Consider the following 27,645-nt stretch of genomic DNA (forward strand, 5'->3'; position numbering starts at 1 on the left):
CTTATGGTGCATTAAAAAGATGCCACAAAAATAATTAAAATAATTGAGTACATCATGTCATTGCTATAAAATACGCTCTAATATGTAAGAATCAATTACGAAATAAATGTTTTCATTACAAAACAATAAATATAGAGTGTGATGGCAATGCATATTTTAATTATGGATTTTACACAGTGCGTGTACTTTAATAAAACTTGAAAGCCGTTTTAAGGTAATTAATATAAGCAGAGTAAGCAAAATTCATGGTAGTGAAATCATAAATCAAAGAGGGGAAGAGATATTTATGTTGATTCAGCTTAATAAAGGCATAAATAGCAAAACTTACGTGTAAGGTGAATTCTTAGTGATGAACATATAAACAAAACGAGGAAAATTCAGAAAAGCCTTTCCGTTATATTAGTTTTATTTCAGTGTTATTGTAACTTTCTGCTATCATCGGATAATGATTTAATCCCTGAGGTTGATTCCGCCGAATCGTGTAAAATTTTCACGGTAGATAAGGTCATAACTGTTCGATAATTGGGCCAAGTCCCGTCAAATTCGGTTTATCAATTAGCAAGATATTAATGGAATTTATGTTAGAATATTTTATGTAAACTCAAACATAAAACACATTCTCGTAATAAGCTAGTTTCCAGTTTAATTCTAGCTGACAAGCTTTAATTTGTCAGTTAAACAATTGGTCCAAAAGTTCAACAAAATGTTTTTCCCTTTCTTTCCAGAATAATGCAATACACCAAAAAAGAAATTATTTCTCTAGAAATGTGTGGTGATTAGTGACAGTTAATCGATATTTATTTAGAAATCGTGAGATGCGGTCTGGTGTGTTGTAGGTTTCAGAAAAACATTGGGCACTCTCGACACGACACGCAAGAATGGCACAATTACACAGAAGACAAACACTTTGAGCCCTGAAGATGATCTCAATAAAGATCGAAACGTTGGCACGATAAAGAAAATGTTTTTCTGAAACCTAGATCACACCAGACCGCATCTCACCATTTCTGAATAATGTAAACAATGTTTGTAAATCCCAGGCCCTGATGATGATCTCAATAAAGATCGAAACGTTGGCACGATAAAGAAAATGTTTTTCTGAAACCTACATCACACCAGACCGCATCTCACGATTTCGAAATAAAATTTTTTTCTCTAGTATGTTTCATGAAGCCATAAATGAGCCTCTTCTTACTACCATGTTTAAAGAATCTCTTGCGTCTGGACAAGTTAAAAAAGCGATTCAGAAATCCCCCGTCATCATCGCGAGGCACAAATGGGATAAAACAAATCTACAACGCCAAGAAATAAATAATACCTAAACCATAGAAGCCATTACACGACAAAACGGCAGTTTAGCCTTCTTACGATGGTTTTCAAAATATTTGAAATGTCGATTTCAATTCGATTTCATTCATAGAACCCGTAAAAATCAGGTACGGGCACAAATGTCGTCTCTGTTAATCAATTAGAAACGCAGGTAATTTTACAATTCTGTACTAAATAGTAACTTTTTAAAAGCTTAACTTACTTTTTAACAAAATCCAATCAAACAAAAAGCACTAACATTTATATTTCAACGACAGTTCTGTCATTAAAACAAAATAAAAATCAACTAAATTTATTGGTTCAACTTCTATTTATCGTAAAAATTTCAATATGTCTTCTGTATTTTCAAAGTCTTGTTATGGTATTTGCCATTGTGCGGTGCCATTAAACCAATTACAGAGAATGGGTTTCGTATGTGTATCGCTACTGGCAATAATACACTGAATATCTTACTCCAATAAACCTATCTGGCCAGAGTTTTTATTACCTTCTGTGATTTATTGCTAAGAAATCGTATGCTCCGTACGATCGGCAATAAATCCATAGATTTGACTATCCTATAAAAATAAGGTTTTCTCTCAAATGTGTTATCGCGTATAACGGCGTAACCATTAACTTGGGAAAATTGCTTAATAGTCAAACCGCAAACTATATATGTCCCACTTAAAGCCATAATTCCTCTAATTGCCAGGACGGTTAATAACGCCAAATGTTGCCTTGCGTGGAGTCTTCATGCGTTTTATTGATTTGTAATGATTAATACGAATACAATTCATTCTGCACGTACTGCATTCTCTTGTAGGTTTATCATTGGTAATACAGTTTCCGATAAAACTGAAACGCTAACAAAATCAAATATTTCCGATGTAACATTTGATAATAAAACTGATAAATATTTTCAACGTAATTAATCAACAAAAAATAAACCATTTCCTTAATGAATAAATGTATAAATCTCTAATAAAATAAGATTTTATTTTGGTTTTAAAATAATAATAAATAAAATGAAAACTGAAATCATTTATATATTATCTAAAAACAATGTCTAAATATTTTTATGTCTAACCAACAATTGTATTACGTGTACTAGAAATACATGAAAAGGACTCATTTCATGATGTCGAAAAATTCTGTAAATAAAGAAAGTTCCTTGCTTCATTATATTGTTCAACAACCTACATTACATATCATCATAACTTTTCTTTTTGTAAAAAGAACTAAATGGACGTGAAAAAATGCAGAGCTTAAGAGATTAACTGGTTAATCCACGGTGTTGCGTATAAGAGAATATTTATATACAGTTGAGCCCTGGATGAGAAGGGAGGTTCAGAGAAAAGCTTGAACTTCTTAAAACGCGAGCAATCTTGAAAGCTCTTTTGAGTACGTAGATCTAAATTGTGAAAGCTCAGGTTGAACAAAACATAATCATATAAGTCGGGAAGCTTTAGGGCTTTCCGCGCGTTTACAGAGTTAGAGTGAACCTTTAGAAAATTTCAGCAACTCTCGCAAGTACTGCTTTTATCAGGGACTTCGTAACTTCTTATATGGATTATATGGAGATTCGCTTAGGCCCTTTATGTTGAAATTGATATTTAAAACAATCACCGATCTTTACGAGGGGTTGCCGGAAAAATTGAAATCCCACGTTTCGATCCTCCGACGTCATTAAATCCAAACGGTCTAACTAAAAATATAACAAGAGAGCTTGATAATTATTCACTATTCATTTGTATTTATGTCAAGAATGAGGAAAAATAATGATGACCTTTTGTGAAAAATCCTATTCTTTAGGCAGACGTTTCGAAAAATGTATTTACTTTATCAAGGCTAACACCTACGAACAATAGTTATTTAATATGTAACATACTTGTAGTTGATACATTTATGTACTCACAAGTGATTTTTTTTTTGTTCTGACTGGCAAAAAAGTATGAGTAACACATTATCCTTATAACATTTTATTAGGTTTCGTGGTCCGCTTGACCAAATAAATTCTTTTGAATTAATTAAGGTTTTGGTTGAGATAAAACGTCAGCGTCACAAGAGGGATTCGAACCCACGACCTTCGGCTAAATACACCGCTGCTCTACCACTTGAGCTATCGTGACCTCGATCCACTCGGACACTAACTTCCCACCTCAACCACACCTTTTTAATTTTTCCTCTTTTGAGATGGGTTGAGATGGGAAGTTAGTGTCCGAGAGGATCGAGGGCACGATAGCTCAAGTGGTAGAGCAGCGGCGTATCTAGGCGAAGATCGTGGGTTCGAATCCCTCTTGTGACGCTGACGTTTTATCTCAACCAAAACCATAATTAATTATAAGTTATTAATTGGTCAAGCTGACCACGAAATTAGTGAATTGAAATTATTAGTTAAGTTAATATATTATAATTATAAACAAATATTAAAACGTTTGAGGAGTTTTTGATGGTTTAATCCTTCTTGTTCTCAACTATAATGATATAAAGTAAAAATATGATGCCATAGGCTGAAGTTGGACAGATTTATCTTGTAATAGGGTGTAGTACCGTGCACATTAGATAACATCCGCAGGAGTTAATAATTTTTATGAGAAACTTCAGACATCAGATTAAAAAACTCCACCTGCCTAATCAAACCCAAAAATGTTTATTATTATTTGCCATAAAAAATCGTATTAAGGCTCAAAAGAAGATTAAAGAAACCTAATTAAAAAAAATGGCTTACTTACACGTATTTCCTTTTTTATAAATTTTGTATACTGTATCCAAATCAAAACCATTTTCCATAAAAGGACAAATCAATTAAATCTTATTAATCCTAAAATTGATGCACAAAATAGGGAGAAAACGATAATTTAAAATATTATATAAATTATTTTAAATGTTTATTTTCCTGGGCTGCTAGAACCCATTAGGAAGAAGGCTCGGACAAGTGTCTACTTTTTTTCGGCCTAGTAGGTACAAAAGTTAAAAGGATTTGAACTAGTGAAAATTCAGGTTGGTCTCTGTAAATCAGCTGCAATCGGAGATATAAAGTTTTTTGAAGTTTTTGTCAATATTATCCTTTTTGTTCTCAATTATAATGACATAAATATAAACATTGTTGACATAGGCTGAAAATAAAACCACTTGGTTTTCTAACCTGTTTATTACCATGGACATTCCATAAAATCCAAAGGAATTATGTATTATTAGTTCGAGTATAGGGTCGGTTAAGGAATATCAAGTACTCCACCGACCAAACGGAATGAGTGTACTGTATGGATGTATTTATGTGTATGAAGGTATTTCTATGAATGTAGTGTTTGAAAGGGTAAATAGAATATGAACTTAGTTGGGGGCTGAAATGACCTAGATGTCGGATGCACGTAAAAAAAAAAGTATTTTTTAAAGGAACTTATCTATCGGATCAAAAAAATTGTCCCCGACTAATCAAACAGAAAAATATTGATTTTTGTTCATTATAAAAAATATTTTTTAAGAACTTAAAAAGGATGATAAAAACAAATTCAATTTTTTTTAAAATTAACTGATGTGCATGCACACAAAGGCAGAAAACTATGTTATTTAAAAGTATGTAAATTATTTAAATATTTTTTCTCAGCTCCTTTGTCCCATGCAAAAGGTGCGGACAGGTGTCTATTATTTTTCGACCTTATTAAGTAACTACTGGTGCAATAGATACCGAGGTTAAAAAGCATAAAATCCAAACGTTATTGACATATTTCGGTTGTAATTTCAGTGGACATTGAATTACATTCGGAGGAATTATGAATTTGTATTAACACTAGACCTAGGGTCAAAAAATTGCCCCCGGTTAATCAAGTCCTAAAATGTTGATTTCAGTTGGCTATAAAAACCATATTTACTGACTTTAGAGGAAGATTTTTTTAAAAATCAGCCCTCTTTCCTGACAGAGTTTTTCTTTTTTTATAAACTTTTATATGCCTAATCTAATTTACTACGATCATGCATAATTTAGTATAAAGCATAAAATGTAGAGTTACGCATTTTTATGTGGAACGACAGTCATAATCGAGAAACAAGTAATCCAACCCGGCGAATCTAGCCAAAAATGTCTGCATTTTTATTGCCGTGAAAATTCATATTTAATTATTTTACAAGGTGCTTAAAACTATTCCTAATTTTTTTTTTTTTTTTACAAACCAGTTATTTTGGCCTGTTTACTGGAAGCATCTAATATCGAACCTCATTCAATACATTCTTGCATATTATTGTCATAACCCGTGTAAAAAAACGAATCTTTTGATAAAAAATATTTATTCAGAAATCGTGAGATGTGGTCTGGTGTGATGTAGGTTTCAGAAAAACATTTAACACGTAAAGTTGAGATAGCGATCGGTGTTTCTTGGTTTTTGACATCACACGTTACATCTCACCATCCTCTTCATACAATAATAAACACGGCTAAAGGGTTACTTCACAGAATGATTACCCTAAGCCATGATTCATTTCACCACAAGAACATAAAGATATAAAAACATTAAAAACTTTACCCTAAACACATTATTAACAGAATAATCAACAACTACAACTCAACACTAACACCATCCACTGTTACGAATAATACTACATTAAGTCTATCAAATACAAACAAACCAGCATACATTTCCATGCCATTTATTCAAGGCTTATCACATAAATTAAACACATTTCTCTCGTCCGATAACTACAAAATAGCTTTCAAAAATTATAAAACAATCCACTCTTTTTTTCAAAATTAAAGATCCCACACCAGTAACAAATAAATCCGACGTAATCTACAAGATCAACTGTTTAACCTGTTCGGCAACTTACATTGGTCTTACATCCCAATATCTGGACAAGAGAGTAAAGCAATATCAATGATTGCAAAAATCCCAAGCAAAATCATGCAGCACTCGCGACCCACCATTTTGAACACCAACACAATTTCGACTTTAAAAATCCAAAAATATTACATACAGAACAAAACAAACATAAACGTAATTTCTTAGAAATGGTTTAATCAACAGAGATAAACACAGCATCAGATACATGTACAGACTGTTACAGATACATGTAAACGCAGTCGCAGCTACGCCAATATCTTAATCAAATTCAATATAGATAACATACATATATCATTACATTACATTCCATACATCAAATATTTTTCACATAGTCTAATTGTCCAACAATTTAGCTTTCCTTTTCCTAATTATCCCTTTCTATATAATCCTTAAAGGATAATCTAGCCATAACCTTTAAATAAAGCGGATATCGTATGATGTTAAGTTTTTCAGCATGTTGTCTGCCACCATGGAAAAGAGATAAACTTTAGTTCAGCCCAAATAAAAACGCTTTTCTCTAACTTTACACCGCCTTTTGGGAAGACTAGGTCGACAATTATTAGATACGTGTCCGAGTGTTCTTGTCAATAGGTCCTAGGTGCCAAAAAATATATTTTAAGTAATTTTTTAAATATGTTTTTCTGTCATTGTTCTACATGAATTTCAAGAATATTTTTTATCGTATAGAAATGTGTGGTGATTAGTGACCGTTAATCGATAATTATTCAGAAATCGTGAGATGCGGTCTGGTGTGATGTAGGTTTCAGAAAAACATTTTCTTTATCGTGCGAAAGTTTCGATCATTATTGAGATCATCTTCAGGGCCTGGGATTTACAAACATTGTTTACATATTACAATTACATTTAGGATGTGGAAAAGTGAATTTATACAATGCAAAATATATTTTTTATATTCAATCAAAGGATTTCTACTCACTCAATGTGTTTGTCTTCTGTGTAATTGTGCGACCTAGTCTTCCCAAAAGGCGGTGTAAAGTTAGAGAAAAGCGTTTTTATTTGGGCTGAACTGAAGTTTATCTCTTTTCCATGGTGGCAGACAACATGCTGAAAAACTTACCATCATACGATATCCGCTTTATTTAAAGGTTATGGCTAGATTCGAAACAAACGGGAAAGGAAAAGGTTTTGTGAAGTCGCATGTGGCCTGTGATATAACAGTGGTTCATGCGGGTCATATTAAGAATGGGACTAACTTTGACCTAACCTTTCCTCATGCTGTTAGAGGAAAAACCTTTACAAGTAATTTATTGATATACTTTTGACATTTAAAAGCGGCAATTACTTAGCGAGCTATGTTTATCCAGATGGCAACTTCTGCCAATGAAAGTCCTTAATGAAGTCGTTAAGTTACAAACTTAGCCGCTTTACCATTCATCACGTTGTCGGAACTTATATCGCAATTACATATATTAAAAGCATGCGTAACGAATATATTTTGAATACAGAAGGTGAGTTATTTTAACCTTTTATCTCAATTCTGAGAAGACGGGGACCTGTTAAAAACATATAGCTTAGTTTCTCTTAATACTACTCTAAAATATTTTAAGGTATAATTAAATAGGGAGTATATAAATAGAGAGTGTTCCCTACTTTTAATTTCTCTAAAGTAAGAAGCAGAAGTGAACGAAGAAGGTCTTCCTGACTAGAAACTTATTTTGTGGTTGAATTGGTTGGAATTATGGTTGAACATTATATTATTAAATTGCGCACAGGTGCGATAATAAACAAAATAATGACTTTAACCTGCAGAGCAGTGTGTTGTCTTTAGCTCTTTATAGGCCGAATATCTAATTGTACATTTTTTAAAAAGTATTTTATTCGTACTCTGTACATAATAGTGCATATTACAATCACAAAACTTTTTGAGGCCATCACCAATTAAGGCGACATACGGGTTCTAAGGACGGGATTGTGTAGAAAGGGCTCAAGAAGAAGGTTAGGAAGGATCGAGAAGATGGTGTGAAACTTTTGAAATCGGGATCAGATCAGTTCGTTGACAAAAGGAATTTTGACGTCGTTGTGGATAGTGAGGTTAGTGAGGTAATAAGGAGCTTTGACAATTTGTCTGAGAACTTTTGATTATAAGGGTTGGATGAGATGGATATTGGATGGCTTGGAAGAATCAACATGCAACTGGTTAGTATGTCCAAAGGGGTCGCAGTAAAGTCTTGTGTAAGGTGAGTTTAGTTTTGACGATCAAGATAAGGTTCGGCCTTAGAAGTTTTCGTAGTTGTCCAAATCTTCTATAAGTTGTTTTCTTTTAAAACTTATGTGAGGATTCCAGGTCAGTCTGCTGTCTAGGCATAGTCCTAAGTATTCGATTTGCATGGAAATCTGTATTTCTTTGCTGCTGATGAACAGTGAACAACACTGTTTTTTCAATGTGAACCCTGAGTACATTTTTTTCATGAAGTCTAGTCCTCCATTTTTTAACTCAAGGTGTTCTTGGATGTTGGAGGTAGCATGGATAGGATTAGAGTTAGACGACAAATTTGCATATCGTCCACATAGGTGGTGAAGATGGAATTCGGGTGAGTAGGTAGTTCAGCAGTATAAATGATATAAATGATGAGACCAAGTATGCTCCCTTGTGGGACGTTGGCTTGTATCTGTTAGACTTTTGAAAACTCGCAGCTTCACCTCACACTGAAGCAACGGTCGATTTGATAGGATTTTACATACTAGTTCACATGTGCATTTATTTTTCAAATTTGTCTTTCTCAATAGTTAGAAAAACCTGTATCTTTTTGTATGCAATATTTATTTATAAACTAATATACACTCATTTTGTTACAGATATGCCGCTGGTGACGTTAAAGATGGGTTCCAATCTCAACGCCGACGACATCAAGGAAGGAGACGACGTATATTTTGAATGCAATATCAGAGCCAATCCAAAAACCTACAGATTAGCATGGTTCCACAACGTAAGTATAATTTCCAATATTCGAAGTCACTTAATTGAACTGTTAAACAACGCCGTTTTATTATTGTGTTTTATCTCATACGTAACCACCTTGCAATTCAAATAAAATAATCCAACTTGATACTTTCTGTCACATCCGCTTGGTTTAACCGTATTTTACAATCGGAAAACACTTTGTACAAGAAGTGTTAGAAATTATCATTATTGCCAAAAGTATGTCAAATAGAAAAATAATTACATACAGCCTGTATGATCATATGCCTGACAACCTATTTCCAAAAATGTAGTTGATAGATCTTTTTATTTATTTAGACACATTTATTTATTTAAATAAATTGAATTTAAAAAAATGTATTTACATGTTGTTTTTTGGAACTAATGTATTTATCTGCGACAACAGAGTGGTAAGACCGTGTGTTGTATATCTGTATTTATGTGAATGAGAATCTGTTGTTTGTTTAACAACGTACTGAGCGAATATAATTTATTAGTGTAAAAGTAGAGACGACGGATTATTTATCGAGTAGTATGTGGCAGTGCGAATAGTGTATGGTTTGTAAATCTAATTTATTAGCGTGAATGGAGGTGTTTCTTCCCAAATTACCCTAAGGACTATCCGGTTCTCCGGGACAGTATAAATGCTAACCAGTCTAATTTGTCTTTAAATCGTTAAAGTTTTTTATATAAATCTGCTAAACTTGTGTTCATTGTATCTATATTTTTATTCTTAACTGACGATGCCCTGAGAAAGGGAGGCTGGCGATATGATAGAGAGTCGGTTACTTCAGCTCCCAAAGTCAAATTGTTATAAATACTTTTAGTATTTCAAATCGCTTACATTTTGTGAATTGTATCACTGATTGTTAAAATGTACATAAAAGTCTGGTAGCAGAACAGAAAGATCGGGTACGACTAAATCGGTTCATTTCCACCCTCATCATAAATCTCACAAATTTGTCAATAGGCGAACATATTAATTTCAATGATTACCTTTTCTTTTTGTATTCAAAAATTGTATTAACGTTCAAACAATATACATTTAATATAGATCGAATATTAACTGAGATGTTCCCTTTCAGGTATTTAAGTAAAATAAAATCTCTATTATTACCAGTACATTAAAACCGTTGGAGGGAGATCAAGTAAAAACACCATCGACGTTAGCGTTGCATGAGTAAAGCTAATAAAGCTAGCAATAGCAAGATATAACCTGGGAAAGCAACCAATTCTTTAAGGCATATTTCTACGGCGTAGTTGGCGCAGTATAAATTGACATTGATTCTAGTACTATTTTTCTGGAGTCTGCTAGTCGGTTAAATATCATTATACCAATGCAATTTAATATAATTCTCTGTAATTCTTTTTTATATATAAATTTATATTAGGTTTCATAATATTATGTTAACAGGGAGAAGAAATTCACCACAACGTGAGCGGAGGTGTCATCTTCAGTGACCATAGCTTGGTCATACAAGGCGTTACAAAGGCGAGAGCAGGCGAATTCACATGTCTGGCCGCTAACACTGAAGGCAAAGGAACGAGTAATCCCGTCATACTAAAAGTCATGTGTACGTATTTATAAAAATCTCGTTTAATTATTGTAGCAGGTTAATTTTTTTTTCTCTCTCCTTGCTCATAATGTAATTTACCTTCTACTAAAAAACCAACACTTGTCACTTTTACTGTCAACACAATCTGGTTAAAAAATAACAATTTAATGAAGCTTATTTGATAAATAGTAAGTGCAACATTATTATGCAGTTTCGTTATAAAAAATCCAAACACAAATACGCCATTAACAATAAATTTTAAAGTTCATTATTAGTTTACTATTTATTTTTATTATAAAGGTTGAATAGAAACGCAGGATCGTACATATTTCATCTCTTCCTTGGCATTGGCTCTTTTTACTTGGATATTAATATACGTCTAGTCCAATTTAGGTCGAGGATGATAAGCTCACTTTACAGCGACTTGACAACGTAACTTGTAATCTCTAGTAACTACGTTGAACCGTGGGAAGACTCCTTTAATCTTAAATAAGCTACTTATGCTAAGGAAACAGAAAAATTCTTGATCAAAGTGACGAACTTCGCCCATTATTATCTAGGGGTGAGTTGGCATTACAAAGGAAATTGTCTTACATTTAAAAGCAACTTAGACGACGACTTGAACTTCTAATTTATTTCCTAAAGCATAAATTTAAAAATCCTGATTCAGTTGGATATTCAGTTAATTATCATTATTCATTCATTTTCAAGAGCTAGTTAGTTTCATTTCATATTTAAACCTTGATATACGCTATACTTCGGCCTTCTACTTTAGATTCACTAGTTTTCGTGGTCCGCTTGACCAATTCCTATCATTCAATTAATTAAGGTTTTTATTGAGATAAAAAAGTCAGTGTCACGAGCGGGATTCGAACCCACGACCTTCGGCTTGATACGCCGCTACTCTACCTTTACTTACTTCTACTTTAGGTCTGGTTATATTTTTGTTAAGAATGTTTTGGTATAATTACATTTATTGTACCTCGAAATCGTACGCTTTAAAAGTTTGTTTATTGTTAAAATCTATTGACCTTTTGAAAACGGTAATTATATTTTCTTATTTTCCTTAAGAAAGGGTGGTATTCCTTAAAAGCTCGACTAATAAATTAAATTAAATTTTTTTGCTATTTGGCCTCTTTCCTAAACGTCTCTTAATTTAAAATTCTAACTTTTTTCTTTCCTTTTTTTAACAAGAGTTCGCAACAGCAGAGATCGTACAAACCCTCAGGGTGTCGGTGTTTTTGAAAACAGCCCATTTGTAAATATGTCGGGTTCGAATGCAAGGCCGCTGGATTCGAACCGGAGACCTTCACCTTACAGTGATGCGTACCGTTGAGGACACCGGCGCCTCAATTATAACTATTGTTGTTTAATGTTATTAGTAAACATACGAAGTTAGTCAACACTCATCGAAAAAAGAAATATACATAACATAGACAAGATTTTTCTCTGAAGAAGTAATAGATCAAAGCAATTCTTTCTCCCGAGTCTTCTTTGTCGCCCTTGGCCCTAGGTTATGTCAGTAAAGACCTGTTTAGAATTCAAAAATAATAAAACTAGCAATTTCTTCTTCTTTGTAACTTAACCTAAGTTACTGTTTTACTGTGTCGGGCAACTATCGTTATCACAAGTATACACTTTGTGATAATAATTAGTTTTATAGATCATTCTCTCGCCAGTATGTTTGCATTTTTATTCCCCAAAACTCCTTTGTGCCCTGGCAATATAATCAGGTTTGTCGTGTTTCCCCAGGTGTCGGAGATTTTGGATACGTTCACTAACTAATTTTGATGTGATTTTTTTACATGTTTATGCTTCATACCTGCTTGGCTATTCAATCCTATGAGGATGTTTTTACCGATGTAACCTATTTTGAGATTTTCTAAGGTACAAAGTGGATGACATTTATTTCTTCTTGAAAGACCGATGTGTACTTCCCTCATGAGTCTGATTGATCATATTTTGGCTTGTAAAAAAACGCCTGATACGGTTCTTTTATTTGTTTTGGAGTCATCTATATCCCATATCATTATATTTGATTTCTTCCTGAATTCTTCTTCTTCTTTGTGCAATATTAAGACTATATGATGTAAACAGTGTTTTGGGATCATGTACCCAGTTAAATATTTAATTATATACATATAGTTGTCCTCCTCTCCAAATCAGTTCAAATTTTATTAGTCCTGATAAAGTGGTTTCCAAGAAGACAACATTCATTCTAGCAATTTTTTCCCTACCCTAATCGTTTTTTAAAATTAAAATTTTAATATTTATTGTTAACTTTTTTAATTGTTAAAGATACTCGTTCGACAACTGTGATTGTAAATGGACATTTTAACTGTAGTCAGTTTTATGGCTTCTGGATTGAAAAATATTCTTCTGGCATAGCTCGTAAAAAACGGAGCGATCTCGGAATTTTCCCATAAGGGTGAAAAATTCGAACACGGTTTTTCAAAGTAAGTCGAGGTGAAACTCAATGCAATCAAGCTATATTAAGCGAAGTACAAAACTCGTCTTTCCTCTTATATGCCGAATTATTCAGGCGAATATTCAATTGCCTGACCCTTGCTGGCGGTAGGAAGAAATCTGACAGCTGTTGTGAATGGGTGCCCATGGTCATATCTACCTTTACTCACTCTAATAAAACGGGAATAAGTAATAATCGATTCTAATCATTTGCTCACGGCAGGGAACTTGTCACGAAAAAACCACCTCTTCAACGTCTCTTACAATTTTCCTGATTTTCCTGCATTTCATTTAAATTAAAAATTTACGGTTATAATGAGAAATGAATTATAAATTATTTGATAATCCGATGAAAAATAATGTTTTGATATTAACTGACACACATAATCATTAGCATCGCGTGTAATCCTGTTTATTATTTGCACCTCATTGACACCTGCGATTATAGGCTTTTGTATCGAAGGGGGTTGAATATTAATGATATCTCCTAGGTGAGATCAGCTGGTTACAAGCCTAAAGGTACCCTGTTCGACTTTATCTGAACTGTGCAAAATTTTATGCACGGTTTAACATTAGAAAATAACTTTTATTTTATAAGAGTTGCGAATGGGCAATTCTTCCCGGGGTTTGTCATGTATCGAGGAAATAAAAGATGGAGCATTTTCGGGAAATGTGAAAATGTATTTATTTTTTATTTAACAAACTTAAGACGTTTATATTATTTTCTATTGATACAGTAATAAATATATTTTATTATTTATTGTGTTCAATTCATACTTCCTTTTATTAGCTTCATTTCATGGAAATTCTTTGAAAGAAAAATTTTGAATAAACATCGACTCCATCCATCAACATGGAAATTCTCTCATAGTACACATTTTATGAACCATCGACGTATAATCAAAGAAATATTATTAAAACTCAAGAGGATAAAGAATATTGCTTGTGTGCGTTCCTGGATGTGACCTAGGCTCTTTGATAGGATATAGCGCCCAAACAACCTCTACAAACTAACCTATTGCTATACACTCCTTATTTCCATATTCTGTCTAAATAAGCTGAGCGTTGCTTCATAGTGGGGTGCCTCAAGGAATATCAGACCAATACAACCCGACGTTCCACAAGGATGTATTCTTGGTCTCATCCTGTATGCAACTTATTCTGCTGATGTTACTATCATAAAGCCATCATTACCACCTATGCGAATGAAACCACCGCAATTGTTCTAACCCGAACCCTTCACTTACATCAGCAAAGATCTACCGACTTTCACTCTTGACAGATACTTAGGCCTGAACCTAGACAGCAGCTTGACGTGGAATCCGCACACAAGACTTATGATACGAAGGATCGAAATCTGTTTTAAAACACAAACTATAAAGTACATTCCTGCGATCACTTTGGACACGAATTGGAGCTTTAGGGTTTCGCCAAGCTATCTAATACCCAACACATTCAAACTGTGCATTCAGAAGTCCTCAGACAAATTGTCAAAATTCCTTACTACGCCACAAACCACACCTTCCATAGCGACCTCAACTTTTCTTTTGTCTACGAACTAATCTGTCCCAGGTTTTATACACTTTCTTAATCCTTAGCTTCAAGACGCATGACTGGTTATGATCGTCTACATTTACATGATACAAATACATCATTTATTAAAAACCAATAATACTAATAATAATTCGCGAAGGAAAACCCTTATGGACAGTGGAAAGTATTTACTTCACGAAAGTAATCTCACTGCTGCAGCAGAAAATCGTGGTAATCATTTCCCAACTACACTTTGTACCACCATGTTTTTACTTTGGTATTTTGGCTATTTGGTTAATTTGTAAACGCATATAATCGTACTGATACACATATTCCTTTCATTGTACATCAATCTACTAAAAATACAATTTTTAGTACAACGAATTTTCATCCATTTTTGGTAACATAATGTTAAGAGTATTTAAGTTAGAAGAATTGACTAGGTATGCTTTACGATATGGTCAGTATGTAATTTCTAATCACAAACGAAAGCTGCAGGTGGGGAGGTTTGATAAAAATTACAAGTGTGTAAGACTTTTCGTAGTACCCCCAAAAACTTACGCATGATTTTAGGTGAAAAACAGAGTTATTTCGTCCAAATCATAGCTATTAAAAGAGCTAGTCATCGTGCTAGGGAACTCTGTGGAACATTGAGAAGTATTTACGTTAGTTCACAAAAAACTCTCCCACCATTCAAATAGTCTTGCCCAAGCCCTGTCCGATAGAACCCATCCCTACAACCCCATAAGGCGTCTTAAGAGGAAATGGCCTCGCGACCTCCTTTCCGAATAAACTGTAAAAAAATTTCACAAAAATAATCTCAATGCTATAGATGTATGGTAGACATTTCCCTGAGGTCTGTTATTGCTAGTATGTTTTTCTATTATTAATTTGGCTTTGTAGATTCATAAAAGCGTATCGAAAACCTAATCGCATTCTCTATTCATCAACATATACCAAAAATATCAATTTTACCAACAGATGTTTGATGCAATAAGAGAAAGAGTCCATGAATCGGAAAAATGACTCCTGAATTAAATCTTTCCTGGAATGTCACTAATAAAACATAAATGTTGGTGGTGGTTTTATGCTACGAAAAGGCGTGCTTTGTATATGTTGCTGAATAGCCCAAAACGCAAAAAAATTAACGAATTGGAAGTGTAACTTGTAGTTGCCTTTAAAGTCTGCGAGTTAAAGAGTTTCTGTTTGATTGTATACGCTTTAGCTTTTTTATGCAAATAATTCAGTCGCATCAAATATATGAGCGAACTCTGCATTTTTCCATTAGGACTTGATCCAAAATAAGTAATTAATTTGTTGGAATGGGCAGGGGTTAAAGAATCGCGTGTGGCACACCTCCCGTCAATAGCACAATCACTTCTTTTTTCTTTCCATTTCTATTTGATTACTTACTGCTTAACTAAGTTAGAAAGGGAATATAGCTGTTTTATTATTTTTACCTCTAAATAGTGATGTGCAAAACAATCGCTATTTTCGAATCGATTTGTGGTGTTTTAACGTATTTATTAGTGACAGCTCAGTACACGTATTAATTAATTAACCACTTCCTTGTTATAGCGATGGAATAGTTGTGGTCTGGTCGGAGATGGTGTTGAAAGCTGTTCCCTTTCTTAGGGTAATAGGTTGAAACCTTTTAGCCTTAACCGAGATCTTCACTTAGTGTTCACTCCCATGACACGAGATGCGGAGAGCGCATAACCCTTCATACTTTCTATGTATGAACATTACATGTATTTCCCTCCTGCATGCATATTCAAATTTACTTTTGACCTACTTAGATAAAACGCGTACAAAAATAATTTTCTAAAAAGGAAAATACGCTTCCGCGAATCCGAATTCACAACCTCCACGTGTTGAAACCTTTGACATGAAATCCTATTGTTTTAAAATTAGGGTCATTATATTAAAATATAACACGCAACTGTAAGTATGGTTATTTCTTAAGGCTTGATGTTAATACTTCTTAAACTGAACAGTGTTTTCTTGTTTTATCATTTGTTATATATAGTACATTTTCAATAGCAATCGCATAAATCAGACCAATTTGTTATTGGAGTTTTAAATTTAATGGCTATAAACGTAAAATGAAAAATAGTAAATATGCCAAAACGAATCATGGTGTTTGAATTATGCATTAGTGACAGTTCAGTAGAAGCATTAATTAATATATTTAATTATGTATAATAGATGTTTGTAAAGTACCTAATTATGTTTTTTTTAATATATTTTGTTTTATTGGTTCTTTATTGGTAGTGTGTAAAAATGTTGTGAAGTCTATTTCTGAAAAAATATTCGGCCAGGTTCGACAAAGTACTTTCTATTTTACACGGAGAGCGGTTTAAACATCGCGAACAGTTTCGTCGTTTAGGCGTCTACAGCAAAAAGGAAAAATAAAGAAAAATATAGCCAGTAGAGAAGGCCCGGTTAGGTTACCAAGTAATTAGGTCGAACAAGACTGAGTTATTAACAAGAGAGAGGCCAGAATGAAATTCCGTGACAGAGCTCTGTTCCTCCTGTCTTCTACCTGGACATTTATTGGCTCTTCCTATTGCTGCCCCTCTCCGGTTGAACCCACCCAGCCATCGACTAACAATATTCCCTTAGTCTTTTTTCTTCTTCTTCTTTTTCTTCTCGGGCCCGTTTTTACAAACAACTATTTCCCGATTGGTTGGTTAGGTTAAGACCATTCCACGGAAGTCGTTGAACTTTCAATTTCCAGACACTTCTCTTAGACTTTCACTTCGGACTCTGGATTGGTAATCCAAATGTAATAAATGCACATTGAATTGAACATTTTTATTTTTTTCAAGCAGGAAATGGTTTTTAAAGTTGAATAAGTTGTAGAAACGTTTCTGATATACGTAACAAAAAGAATATCCCTCAGATTGTCTTAGACCTCGAAGAAAATCATTCTAGTTTTTTATATTAATAAAATAGTATATATAAAATAATAAAGATACATAACACCCTTAGAAAATGATTTAATAAAGAACATTAAATAAAATTCTATATCTTTTAGATTTACTGACAAAACAAATTATGAAGAACGAATGATCAACCCACAGGAAGATGATGAAGAAGAAGTATACCAAGGTCGACAGACTGTACAACTTGGAATTACAATATCACATTATCCTTATAACATTTTATTAGGTTTCGTGGTCCGCTTGACAAAGTAAATTCTTTTGAATTAATTAAAGTTTTGGTTGAGATAAAACGTCAGCGTCACAAGAGGGGCTCGAACCCACGATCTTCGGCTAAATACACCGCTGCTCTACCACTTGAGCTATCGTGACATCGATCCACTCGGACACTAACTTCCCATCTCATCCCCACCTTTTGAATTTTCCCTCCTTTTTGCCATTTGTCGTGTAATCTATTTGATTCTGCGGCGACAATAAAGAAGAGGTATATTATCCTTATACGTGACAGAATCCGTCAATCCCTCTATATATATAGCAAAGTCAACTTTGCCCTTTTTAACATCAAATAACCTTTTTAATTTCTACTTAAACCGGTTTAACTTTTTTTTTGTTCAAATTATGCCTTTTTAATTTCAGATTATCCCTTTCTTTAAAGCATTAAAAAATACGGAGTTGGTATGAAATATGAGCGCATAAAGTAAAATACCTTGATATTTGAGAATTGTTTTAAAATATAAAGTAATTGTGCTTTTATACAACCATATGATAATAATTACAATTAAAGTACAAAATTGTATAACATTAAATTTTAAAAAATGTTATTCTATTATTGCTATTTAATATAATAATATTATTTAATGGTGATCTTTTTATTTTTAACAATAATCTAATATACCTTTTTAAACGTTTTTAAAAAATTCTTTAATTAAAATAAGACTACTTTTTAAATTTAATTATACAATTGTTTTAAAATTTAATTGTAATTAATACGCGCATGGTATTTTATATAACAACCCATTTGATATCCTTGCATTATCAAATATATAGGAATTTTACTTTAGGTGCTTACATTTCATATAAGGTTGTGATGGGAGTGCTGCATAAAACATATGGTTAAACGAAAGTGGCAGCGGCGGTAGGCCGGCCGTCAGAAAAGCTCTCGCGTATCAAAAGCGCTGTCGATGGTGGCCCTTGGATGATTTGGTCCGTAGAAGAGGGGTCATATTCACCTCTAAGGACTAAGGATAGGCCATGGGAGGTTGACCCACGGACACTTACTCTTGCGCCAAAGCCCTCGTATGTGTCTGGAGAGAAAGTTGCTCGATGTGTCTCAGTTATTGAAGAGTGACATTCCTTGGCTCCGTATAGAGAGCGTAGTAGTGCCACCCGTGTGTTTGAGCATTGGGTCTCCTGTTCCGATTCTTGGAAGAAACATGGTTGTTTTATTGTTTTATTTTTTGTAGTAATGATAGTCATGTGTCCCCTAGTGAGTGTTGAGGGTGAATGTATTTATTAGTGTGAATGTCTAGTGTAAGAGGCCAGATGGCGGAATTTTGAATACCTGTCAACCCTAATTACATAGATTAGTTATATAATATGTGAGGGTGATAGAGGGCAATCAAGTATTCGACCACCCTACCTGAATGAATAGTATGTAAATAGGAAAGAACTTATTTAAGAGTGACTGGAATAGTGAATGGGAGATTGATTACGTTGGGAGCTGAAGTATCTTAGCTGTTGATATTCCTGGAGTCCGACCTCGGTGGCTGGACGGATAAGACCAAGTTCTGACTCGGGCCTGTCAACACCCGGGGTGGGTGATTCTCGAGGCCTGCCATTAATTTGTTCTAAAGTACGAAAGCTTGCCGGTGGACTGCGAGAATTGATAGGCCCAACTCTATCTATATACGTGCGTAGTGTGCAGATTTGAGCTTGTATAAATTAGTAATAATAAATCAATATATATCATGTTATTAAGTTGTTTTAATGCTTTAAAGAAAAAGTTAATTTTCAATTTAAAAAAGGTTAATTTGAAGTTAAAAAGGATTATTTTGACGGAAAAAAATATATATATATGTCGAATGATGGATTATGTTTTTTAAAAGCTAACTTAATTAAGTAAACGTAATGTGTGTTTTTTTTGCTATCGAGAAGAGCTCCCCCAAAATACGTCTAAGCTGCCAAGACACTACCAACGTAGATAAGTCAATGCTAGACTTTTCGCCTTCAGATTTTGTTAAACCGAAATTTTATATTTCAATCTCCAGCTAGATCTCTAACATGAGAAACACCTTGCTAATATTAGTGCTGAGGTATGTATTTGGCCAGACTTCAAAAGCATTTGATTCGACATCCCTTGATGCTAATAAATTTAAAAAGTAAATCACGTCAGAGCATCAGATACACTCGGTTAGCAGGCTAATTGATAGCCCTAGCAAAAAAAAAAAAAAAAAAAAAAAATGCTTACCTACAAACGATAGTGCTGACTAGTTTAGCATTTTGCAAGAATAAATCCGCCACATGTGTAAAATGTTAGTAATTGTTATTTCTCAATGTTTACGACTGGCTTTAACGCGCATCCCGTCTTCCCCCATAAAAATAAATTTATTTGCATGGGCCATCAGTATTCCATCTAAACGGGAACGCGGATTTTGAATATGTTTAATGTGAAATATATTATAACACGTCATGCACACGCAGAGGCTACGCTAATGAAACATTTCAATCTCGCCATTATAATTAACGTTTGGTACCATTATCATCAATTATGAGTCTCATCAATCTTCATCATTTGTCCAATTATGTCGAACTCGTCATTTTCATCAATCGACTTTGATGTATTGGGTTGTCCGGAAAATAATGCAGGATTTTGGTATTAAACAAAAAAAAAGAAACTAGTTACTTTAAAGCAATGTTCTTTAATCAAAATAATTTCCCATACTCTCNGAGTAATCCTGTAAACGTAAACAGAATATTTTATATAGATTTTTTTTAATGAAAACTTAAAATCCTGCATTATTTTCCGGACAACCCGATACCTAATAGGATGCAATATGTGGAAAATGAAAATCACTGATTAAACTAAAATAATAGAATTTATTGTCGTTTAAAATATTTACACAATCACCCTCGTCAGACATATGTACGTGTGAAAATTGTATTAATAGAAAAATAGGTCAAAGCCAATTTTAAACATTCATCCCAATAAACAAAATAGAAATTATTGGTTTAAGCAGGTGTACACTAAACATAAAATCGTATTGTTTCGTATCATTAATTTTTTTACCTCCTCTAAGTAGGTTTTATTAAATTAAAATCCTGACTTGCAGGAGAGCTTAACTTTCAACTACCCGTTGAGTGTCGAGGACTAGGGACCAAACGACTTTACAATTCTTTTATGAAATAATTATCAAATAAAATACAAGGTTTATGCCAGGATTCGGACCAAGAAACGACAGTGTGGGTTTTATAATTTTATGTTTTATATTGTCGTCTTTTCATAATTCAGCTTTTATTGTTCAAGCTGATTGTATAAAAGGGACATATAAACAATAATGTTCCATATCCTAACATTTTCAAATTAACTATATACCTCGATTATAAAAAACAACGAAGTTGCTTTAAAAAGTAAAATTAGTGTCTTATAAATTACATTTATGTAGCGCCGTATATTTACTACCAAGAATTTACATAATTGTGATTGATAATCTGCAGTAAGTTTAGGAATTTTTTTGGCAGGGTATTTTGTTTGCTTCTGTCCTACGGTGTTGTTACACCTAACTTGATCCAATCGGCAAAAGCTCTTTTTTTGTGGCAGTTTGAAATTTCGAGAAAAGTTGCTTAACCAGTGGGTGAAGTTGACTAACCATATTTGTCCATGGCACGGTGTATAAACACTAAATCGAATCGCAGTGCAGGTAGTGAAAGAATTATTCATGTTTTCTAAGGCTGAGGGAATGAGGTCAACAATTCTTAAACTCTGTTAACTAAAAATAACGAGAACGGAAACCTTATTATTTAGTAGGGACAACATTATGTCATTGAGGGTGACAGTCTGATGTATAGAGAATGAAAGTAATTTATTAGCGTGAATGGATGGGGGTTAAGTTTGGCTCGAGGAATACAGAGAAAAATGGGGTTAGAGTATGATATTTGGAGAATTAAAGTAATTTATTACCGTGAATTAAGAAAATATACCTCACCCCGTGAAATGCCGAGTCGGAAAATTGTGACGGTAATGTATTACCGTTATTGGGGGGGGGGGGTTAAACTCGCCCCGAGGTAATCGAGAAGTGTAGAGTGAGAGTGTTTTGCCTAAAGAGTTAAAGTAATTTATTACCGTGAATTAAGAAAATATACCTCACCCCGTGAAATGCCGAGTCGGAAAATTGTGACGGTAATGTATTACCGTTATTGGGGGGGGGGGGTTAAACTCGCCCCGAGGTAATCGAGAAGTGTAGAGTGAGAGTGTTTTGCCTAAAGAGTTAAAGTAATTTATTACCGTGAATGAGTGGTCATTCCCACTCCAAGGAATATCGAGTACTCTATGGTCAAAGTGTGATTTGTCAAGGGGGAAGTAATTTAGTAGTTAAATTTGGAGATTAAACTCGCCGCGAGGAATATCGAGCACCCTAGAGTTGTAGCATGATGTCTGAAGAGTGACAATAATTTATTATTGTGATTGGGATGAGTGTGTGATATCTGGAGAGTGAAAGTTATTTATTACCGTGATTGAAGGCTTTAAACCCGCCCCGTTAAATATCAAGTATTTCTGGGAGGGGTAATGTGTTTTTTTTCGTTATGGGTCTTTTTGTTCTTTTAATAGTAATTTTACAACTTGGCCTATCAACGACAAGTTAGTAACTTAATAAAACCGTAGAAAAATACAGTTTTATTTACACAGAGATCAGTGAAAAAAAAACCCACAAAACTTTCCGATCCTTTGGCAAAGGATTAATGATCACTAGATAATTGTCCATTAATAATACACACTATTACTACTCTAAGCAGCGATTAATAATCTTCATTTAGCTTAATGTATTTAATTTCATATTTAGATAAAGCATTTGAAACCAAGATCTTTTAAAGAATTTCGTGGGCAAAGTTAAAGTAGTCCCGTACTGACAAACGTGACATTTTATGGGATCCAAAATGAAAAATATTAATCCATACATGTTTATCGATCATAATGGACCATATTTGTTATTCCAACTAATTATTCTTTTTATCTAAGGTGTTGAGATGAACAAGTTAGTTCCTATAGTTAGTTGCTATAACCCCTTAACAGATTTCCCGTGTCACGATAGCTCAAGTGGTTAGAGCCGCGGCGTATTGAGCCAAAGGTGGTGAGTTCGAATCCCGCTCGTGACACTAACTTTTCAGCTCAACCAAAACTTTAGATAAAAAGAATAATTAATTGAAATGAAAATTATAATGAAGCGTATCGTAAACAGTTAGGTTTTACTTTTTAAATTGATTTTTATAAAATTTGTACTAAGCCTAATTAATTTTTGACCCTATAAAGTTTAAAAGAAATGCATGTTATGTGTTTGTACAATGATGATTTTTGACTTTATAATCGGATGTTAACAAAAGTGTTCTGGTTATTATTTACAAGTTAGTAGTTATAAGCCAGCTCATTTTTTTCTGAGTAGTAGTAGCGTGAAACAGGAAGTCTTCACGTCGTAAGTGAAGTCGTCGTAACTCATATGCACTAACCTGTCCCTCCGTCCAACAGATGAAATGATTAATGCCTGTTGGGTCTAATGTAATGGCATATGGCTAAATAAAGCACATTTCCCTCTCCGGAGTTAAGAGTCAAACCCGGCGTCGTGTACTTTTGACAAAGATATTTCAAGAGATAACCAAGTTCTTTTGAAAGTTAGTAACATGGGGTAAAGATCATGATGATGATTTGTTCGAAATTATTTACAAATATTAAGATAGAAAACACATGAATTTATATATGATTAAATAAAGAGAACGATAAAAAGAAATAAATTACTTAGTAATAAATTACTTAAAGTACTTAGTTGTTGTACGTAAAAACCGCCTACCCGAAATAGTAGAAAGTCGTGTAATAAATTGAAGTAAAACACTGAAATTTTTATACATTCTCATATTTCAACCAAGACCTCACATCTAGTGATATTGCCTTTGATAAATAACTTTTCATAAATAGAAATAAATTGAATAGAAACGAAATATTTTTAATGTTCTGTTTTGGTTAGTCAGTAAAATCATGAATTTCCTCCATTGGTAATATTTTATCTTTTATCTTTCCTCAGCCCTTAGGTGAAAATTAAATAAAATTGATTGTTGAGTTTGCTCAGCCATTTCTCGCTAGGTCATCATGTATCAGCATTTCGACATCTTCAGTGGGTCTGTGTAATTTTTATGCAGTTGAATCTGTTTTATAAGGTTATTTGTTTGTGTGTATTTTTTTAGTGTTAAATGTTTGAAGTTTGCATATTGCCAAATTTTCTAGACTGTTCATTTTTCCTCCTTTTTGTACATCGCGTAGGTGAATCGTGTAGTTTGATTTTCCGTCATTGTCATTAAACTATCTTATATGTTCTTGGTATCTTTTATTTTTCGTCCTCTCTGATGTATTTGCCATTTGCTTGTTAGGTTTGTTTTGCAAATGTTTTGTCTTAATAATTTTCCATAGCTTGTACGTTCTTTTCTTATGTATGTGACCCTGGTCGATTTAGTGTCCATGTTTTCTGTCCAGTAATAAAGTGCCCACGTGCCTCCGTATATTTCTAAAATCACAAAAATCATGATAGCTGAAAAGGCTTAACTGATCGACAAGAAATTTTATTTTGGTTTAGAAGCTTATATCCTATGTGGAATGGAACAAATCTGGCATCTATCAATAAATGAAAATCTGACAAAAAGAATAAAATGTTTGATGCGTTTTTGGTTGTTTTCATCCTTATTTTCCCCCGCGTGTAATGATATGCTTTCCAACGGTTATAGTAACGTTGAGTTTACATAAAATTCAGAGAGGTTATGAAGTTTTAAGTGAAGTTTATGGCCATTAATATCGATATTTAAAGAATGCTAAAAATAAATATTTTTGCTGGCCTCGTTTACTGGAAGTTTCTTTTGATTTTTCTAACTTTTATATATTTTGTCTCATTTAGACGATCCTAGTTATTTATCATTTTCTTATCCTACTGATGTATAAATATCCTTGAAGTAGAAAAAAAGAGAAAGCAAAACTTCATTTGTTCCGTCAAATAAAAATAATGAATTAGATTTCCAACTCACATCGTGGCAAAAGTGTTTAAAAATAAACCTAACTAGTGGGAAAAACTATGTAAAGTTAATTATCGAAAAATATTTATTAATAACAAAGACTATCCTCCCGATTGTCATATTTTTTCACTTTTCAGTACCCCTTTCTCTAAAACTCTTGAACAAATTGAAACAATTAGCTTTTAATATTTGTATGTTGATAAAAGACATACAATATTAGGGTGTAATTCTTAAAAAAAACACGCAAGAACGGAAAAATATATTTTTTAAATTGTAGAAAAGGTGTAAAAAATTTTAGTCACAACTTTAGCTTGTTGCAAAAAATTAACGATTCACTATTGTAAAAATCCTCCTTGATACAAAATCGTATGATATCAAAAAGATTGGTACCAGACCAAATAGATATCGATAAAATGGTACCAAAATATGGTAACGGAATTTGATGATCATGAAAAATTGCTGAAATATGATAACTATTTATTTGATGCTAAAATTCAAAGTACGGACTCTCTTGAAAATATGTATATCAAAATTGAAAAACATCCAGTTAAAGTTGAGTTAAGAAAAACACATCAGAAAAAATTGATGAAGGTTTTCGTTCTGTTTGTACATTCTGGGTGTTCAATATATTCATTTTTGAATTTTAATTTGCAAGTTTTCTGTTTTTGAGGTTTTGTTTTGTTTTTTGTATTCCTTTTGTTGTACATATTTTGTCAACTCTCTAAGTTGTAGCCGTTCTGTGCAATGACATTTTAAATTGTTTGTAGCTTGATTCTTTCGAAAAATATTCACAATTTTTTTTGGTAAAAATAACAAAGCCAGGATCTTTTTTTTTTAAATTACTATTTGACACTCTGGGTCTACCTTGAAATTACCAGGCCAGAGTTTCAGTTTTGTAAAGATAATTAATTAGAGATAAACTGCCGTGCCTTTGGTCCTAGGGGATAAAAGGAAAGGCATGTGTCCAATTGGTTGTATTGGTCGGCCCATGTTTGTGCGGCTCCTAACGAGACTCCATTCACCTACCCCCTGCCAACCCTCAATTTTTTTCTTTCCTCCTCAAATCTCCCTCTCTCTCTTTAATGATCCGTAACCGCTGATAAATCCTCGCCAGTCCCCTCCCAGGTTCCGCTCGGTAACCCAACCTCACAGGGAATCACGTTTTATTTAGACAGTCTTTTTAATGTGGCAATTTACATAAACGGTTTGATGCGCATTGACTCCACAAAAAAAAAAATCGCTTGGAAATGTTTAAGCCTATAAGCTTTCTCGTCTCAGCCCAGCCAGCCCTTCGTCACCTTCTTAGGTATAAAGGTCTTTTCATTGAAACTTTTCAAAGCAGAAAAAGCTTCACAATTCATCCATTCTTTCCCTTTTAGATTATTTAATTTATGGTCCATAAGAGCGCGACAAATACCGGTTAAAATAATTAATTATTTGACTAAAAACTACCTATTGTCCAATGTCGAATTCTCAGTAGTATGCGAGATATTTCAGTTTTAGTTTGGTTCAACGTTTCGTAACTTTATTCCATAAAGTACGACGTATCTGATAAATAGTTATTCTACAACGTATCTCATAAATAGTTATTTTTACTGTTAATTGGATACAACAGTGGAAAGAACATTGAAAATGCAATGAGATTCGTCTGTTTTCTTCTTGTAATCCTAAATAGATCAAATACAAAATCACGTAGAATATAAACTTTTTCGAGTATCTGAAGTTCTTGTCTAAAGTTGGTTAGATTTTCTTGGTTCTACAAATGCTGACAGATATGCCGCTTACAGAAACTTTGCCCTTACCTATGAGGTGTAAACACATGTGCTTACTTTCTAAAAGTATATTATCATTAATCTGAATTTAAAGTTTAATTGCTACAAAATTACTCTTTCAGATTTCGAAGCTTTTATTAAGTAATACTGAAAGTAGTAAGAAGAAAACAGAAACAGACGTTGGTACACAATTGAATTTAAGAAAATACAAATACTTCTAAAATATCAATTAAATGGTCAAAATGTCTTTGAGAATGGAAGCCAAGAAGCTTGACATTTTGACTGTTAAACTTTTTTTTCACTTTCTTTTCTTCATCTTTTTTCTTATGCTCCATTTTGTACAAGAGAGTGATATTTTTTACTTTATATTATTTTCATTATTTTTAATAGAAATTTTGAAGTTTAGAAATGAAATAGAGGAAGCATTAACAAGTTTACCGTTGGTAACCGGAAAATAATTTTTTTCCAATTAAACATTTGCTTTACAATGGAGATAACTGACCTTCGAGAAATTAATTGCAATAGATGTAATTATTACTAAACTAACTGTCCCGTGAGGGCCATATCTCTCAGTATTTACAAAACGAAGAATCGTGAAGAATTCTTTCTTAAATTTTAAACAAGAACTTTGAAAGCTTGTAAAAGATTACTTTCTAAACGATTTTGTTTGTTTGAAAGCTCATGGTTGCAATAAAAAAAATGAATCTCATAGCGTCTTGAATGCTCTTTCCATTGGTGTAATCCAATTTACAGTAGATTTAATATTTTATGTACATGGCGGACTTCATGGAATAAAGTTGTGAAAGGTTGAAGTAACCTCTAAAATGAAATATCTCGAATGCAATTGAGAAAAAGCCTCAAGACAATGGAGACAATTTGACATTGGTCGGGTAACTTCCTGAAGTATTGAAGCCTGTTCACGGGATAACCTGCATATTTTGAACGGTGGTGCATTGTAATAATTTGATTTCTTAAAACTCTCATCGAGGATTAAGTCGTATTAATTGTACGAAAAACAACTGTAAA

General features: G+C 33.3%; 1 protein-coding gene across 1 annotated transcript in view; it reads left to right on the forward strand.

Moving 5' to 3' along the window:
* LOC106663269 (hemicentin-1-like) overlaps window positions 1-27,645 on the forward strand; it is a 242,533-nt gene that overhangs the window by 142,935 nt on the left and 71,953 nt on the right. The window contains exons 8-9 of the mRNA XM_024227612.1: window positions 8,961-9,091; window positions 10,499-10,658. Coding sequence (XP_024083380.1) covers window positions 8,961-9,091; window positions 10,499-10,658 — 291 coding nt within the window. The remainder of the gene's footprint in view (window positions 1-8,960; window positions 9,092-10,498; window positions 10,659-27,645) is intronic.

The sequence above is a fragment of the Cimex lectularius genome, unplaced genomic scaffold (genome assembly GCF_000648675.2).
Source record: "Cimex lectularius strain Harlan isolate CLEC.00 unplaced genomic scaffold, Clec_2.1 scaffold221, whole genome shotgun sequence".
NCBI classification, from domain to species: Eukaryota; Metazoa; Arthropoda; class Insecta; order Hemiptera; family Cimicidae; genus Cimex; species Cimex lectularius.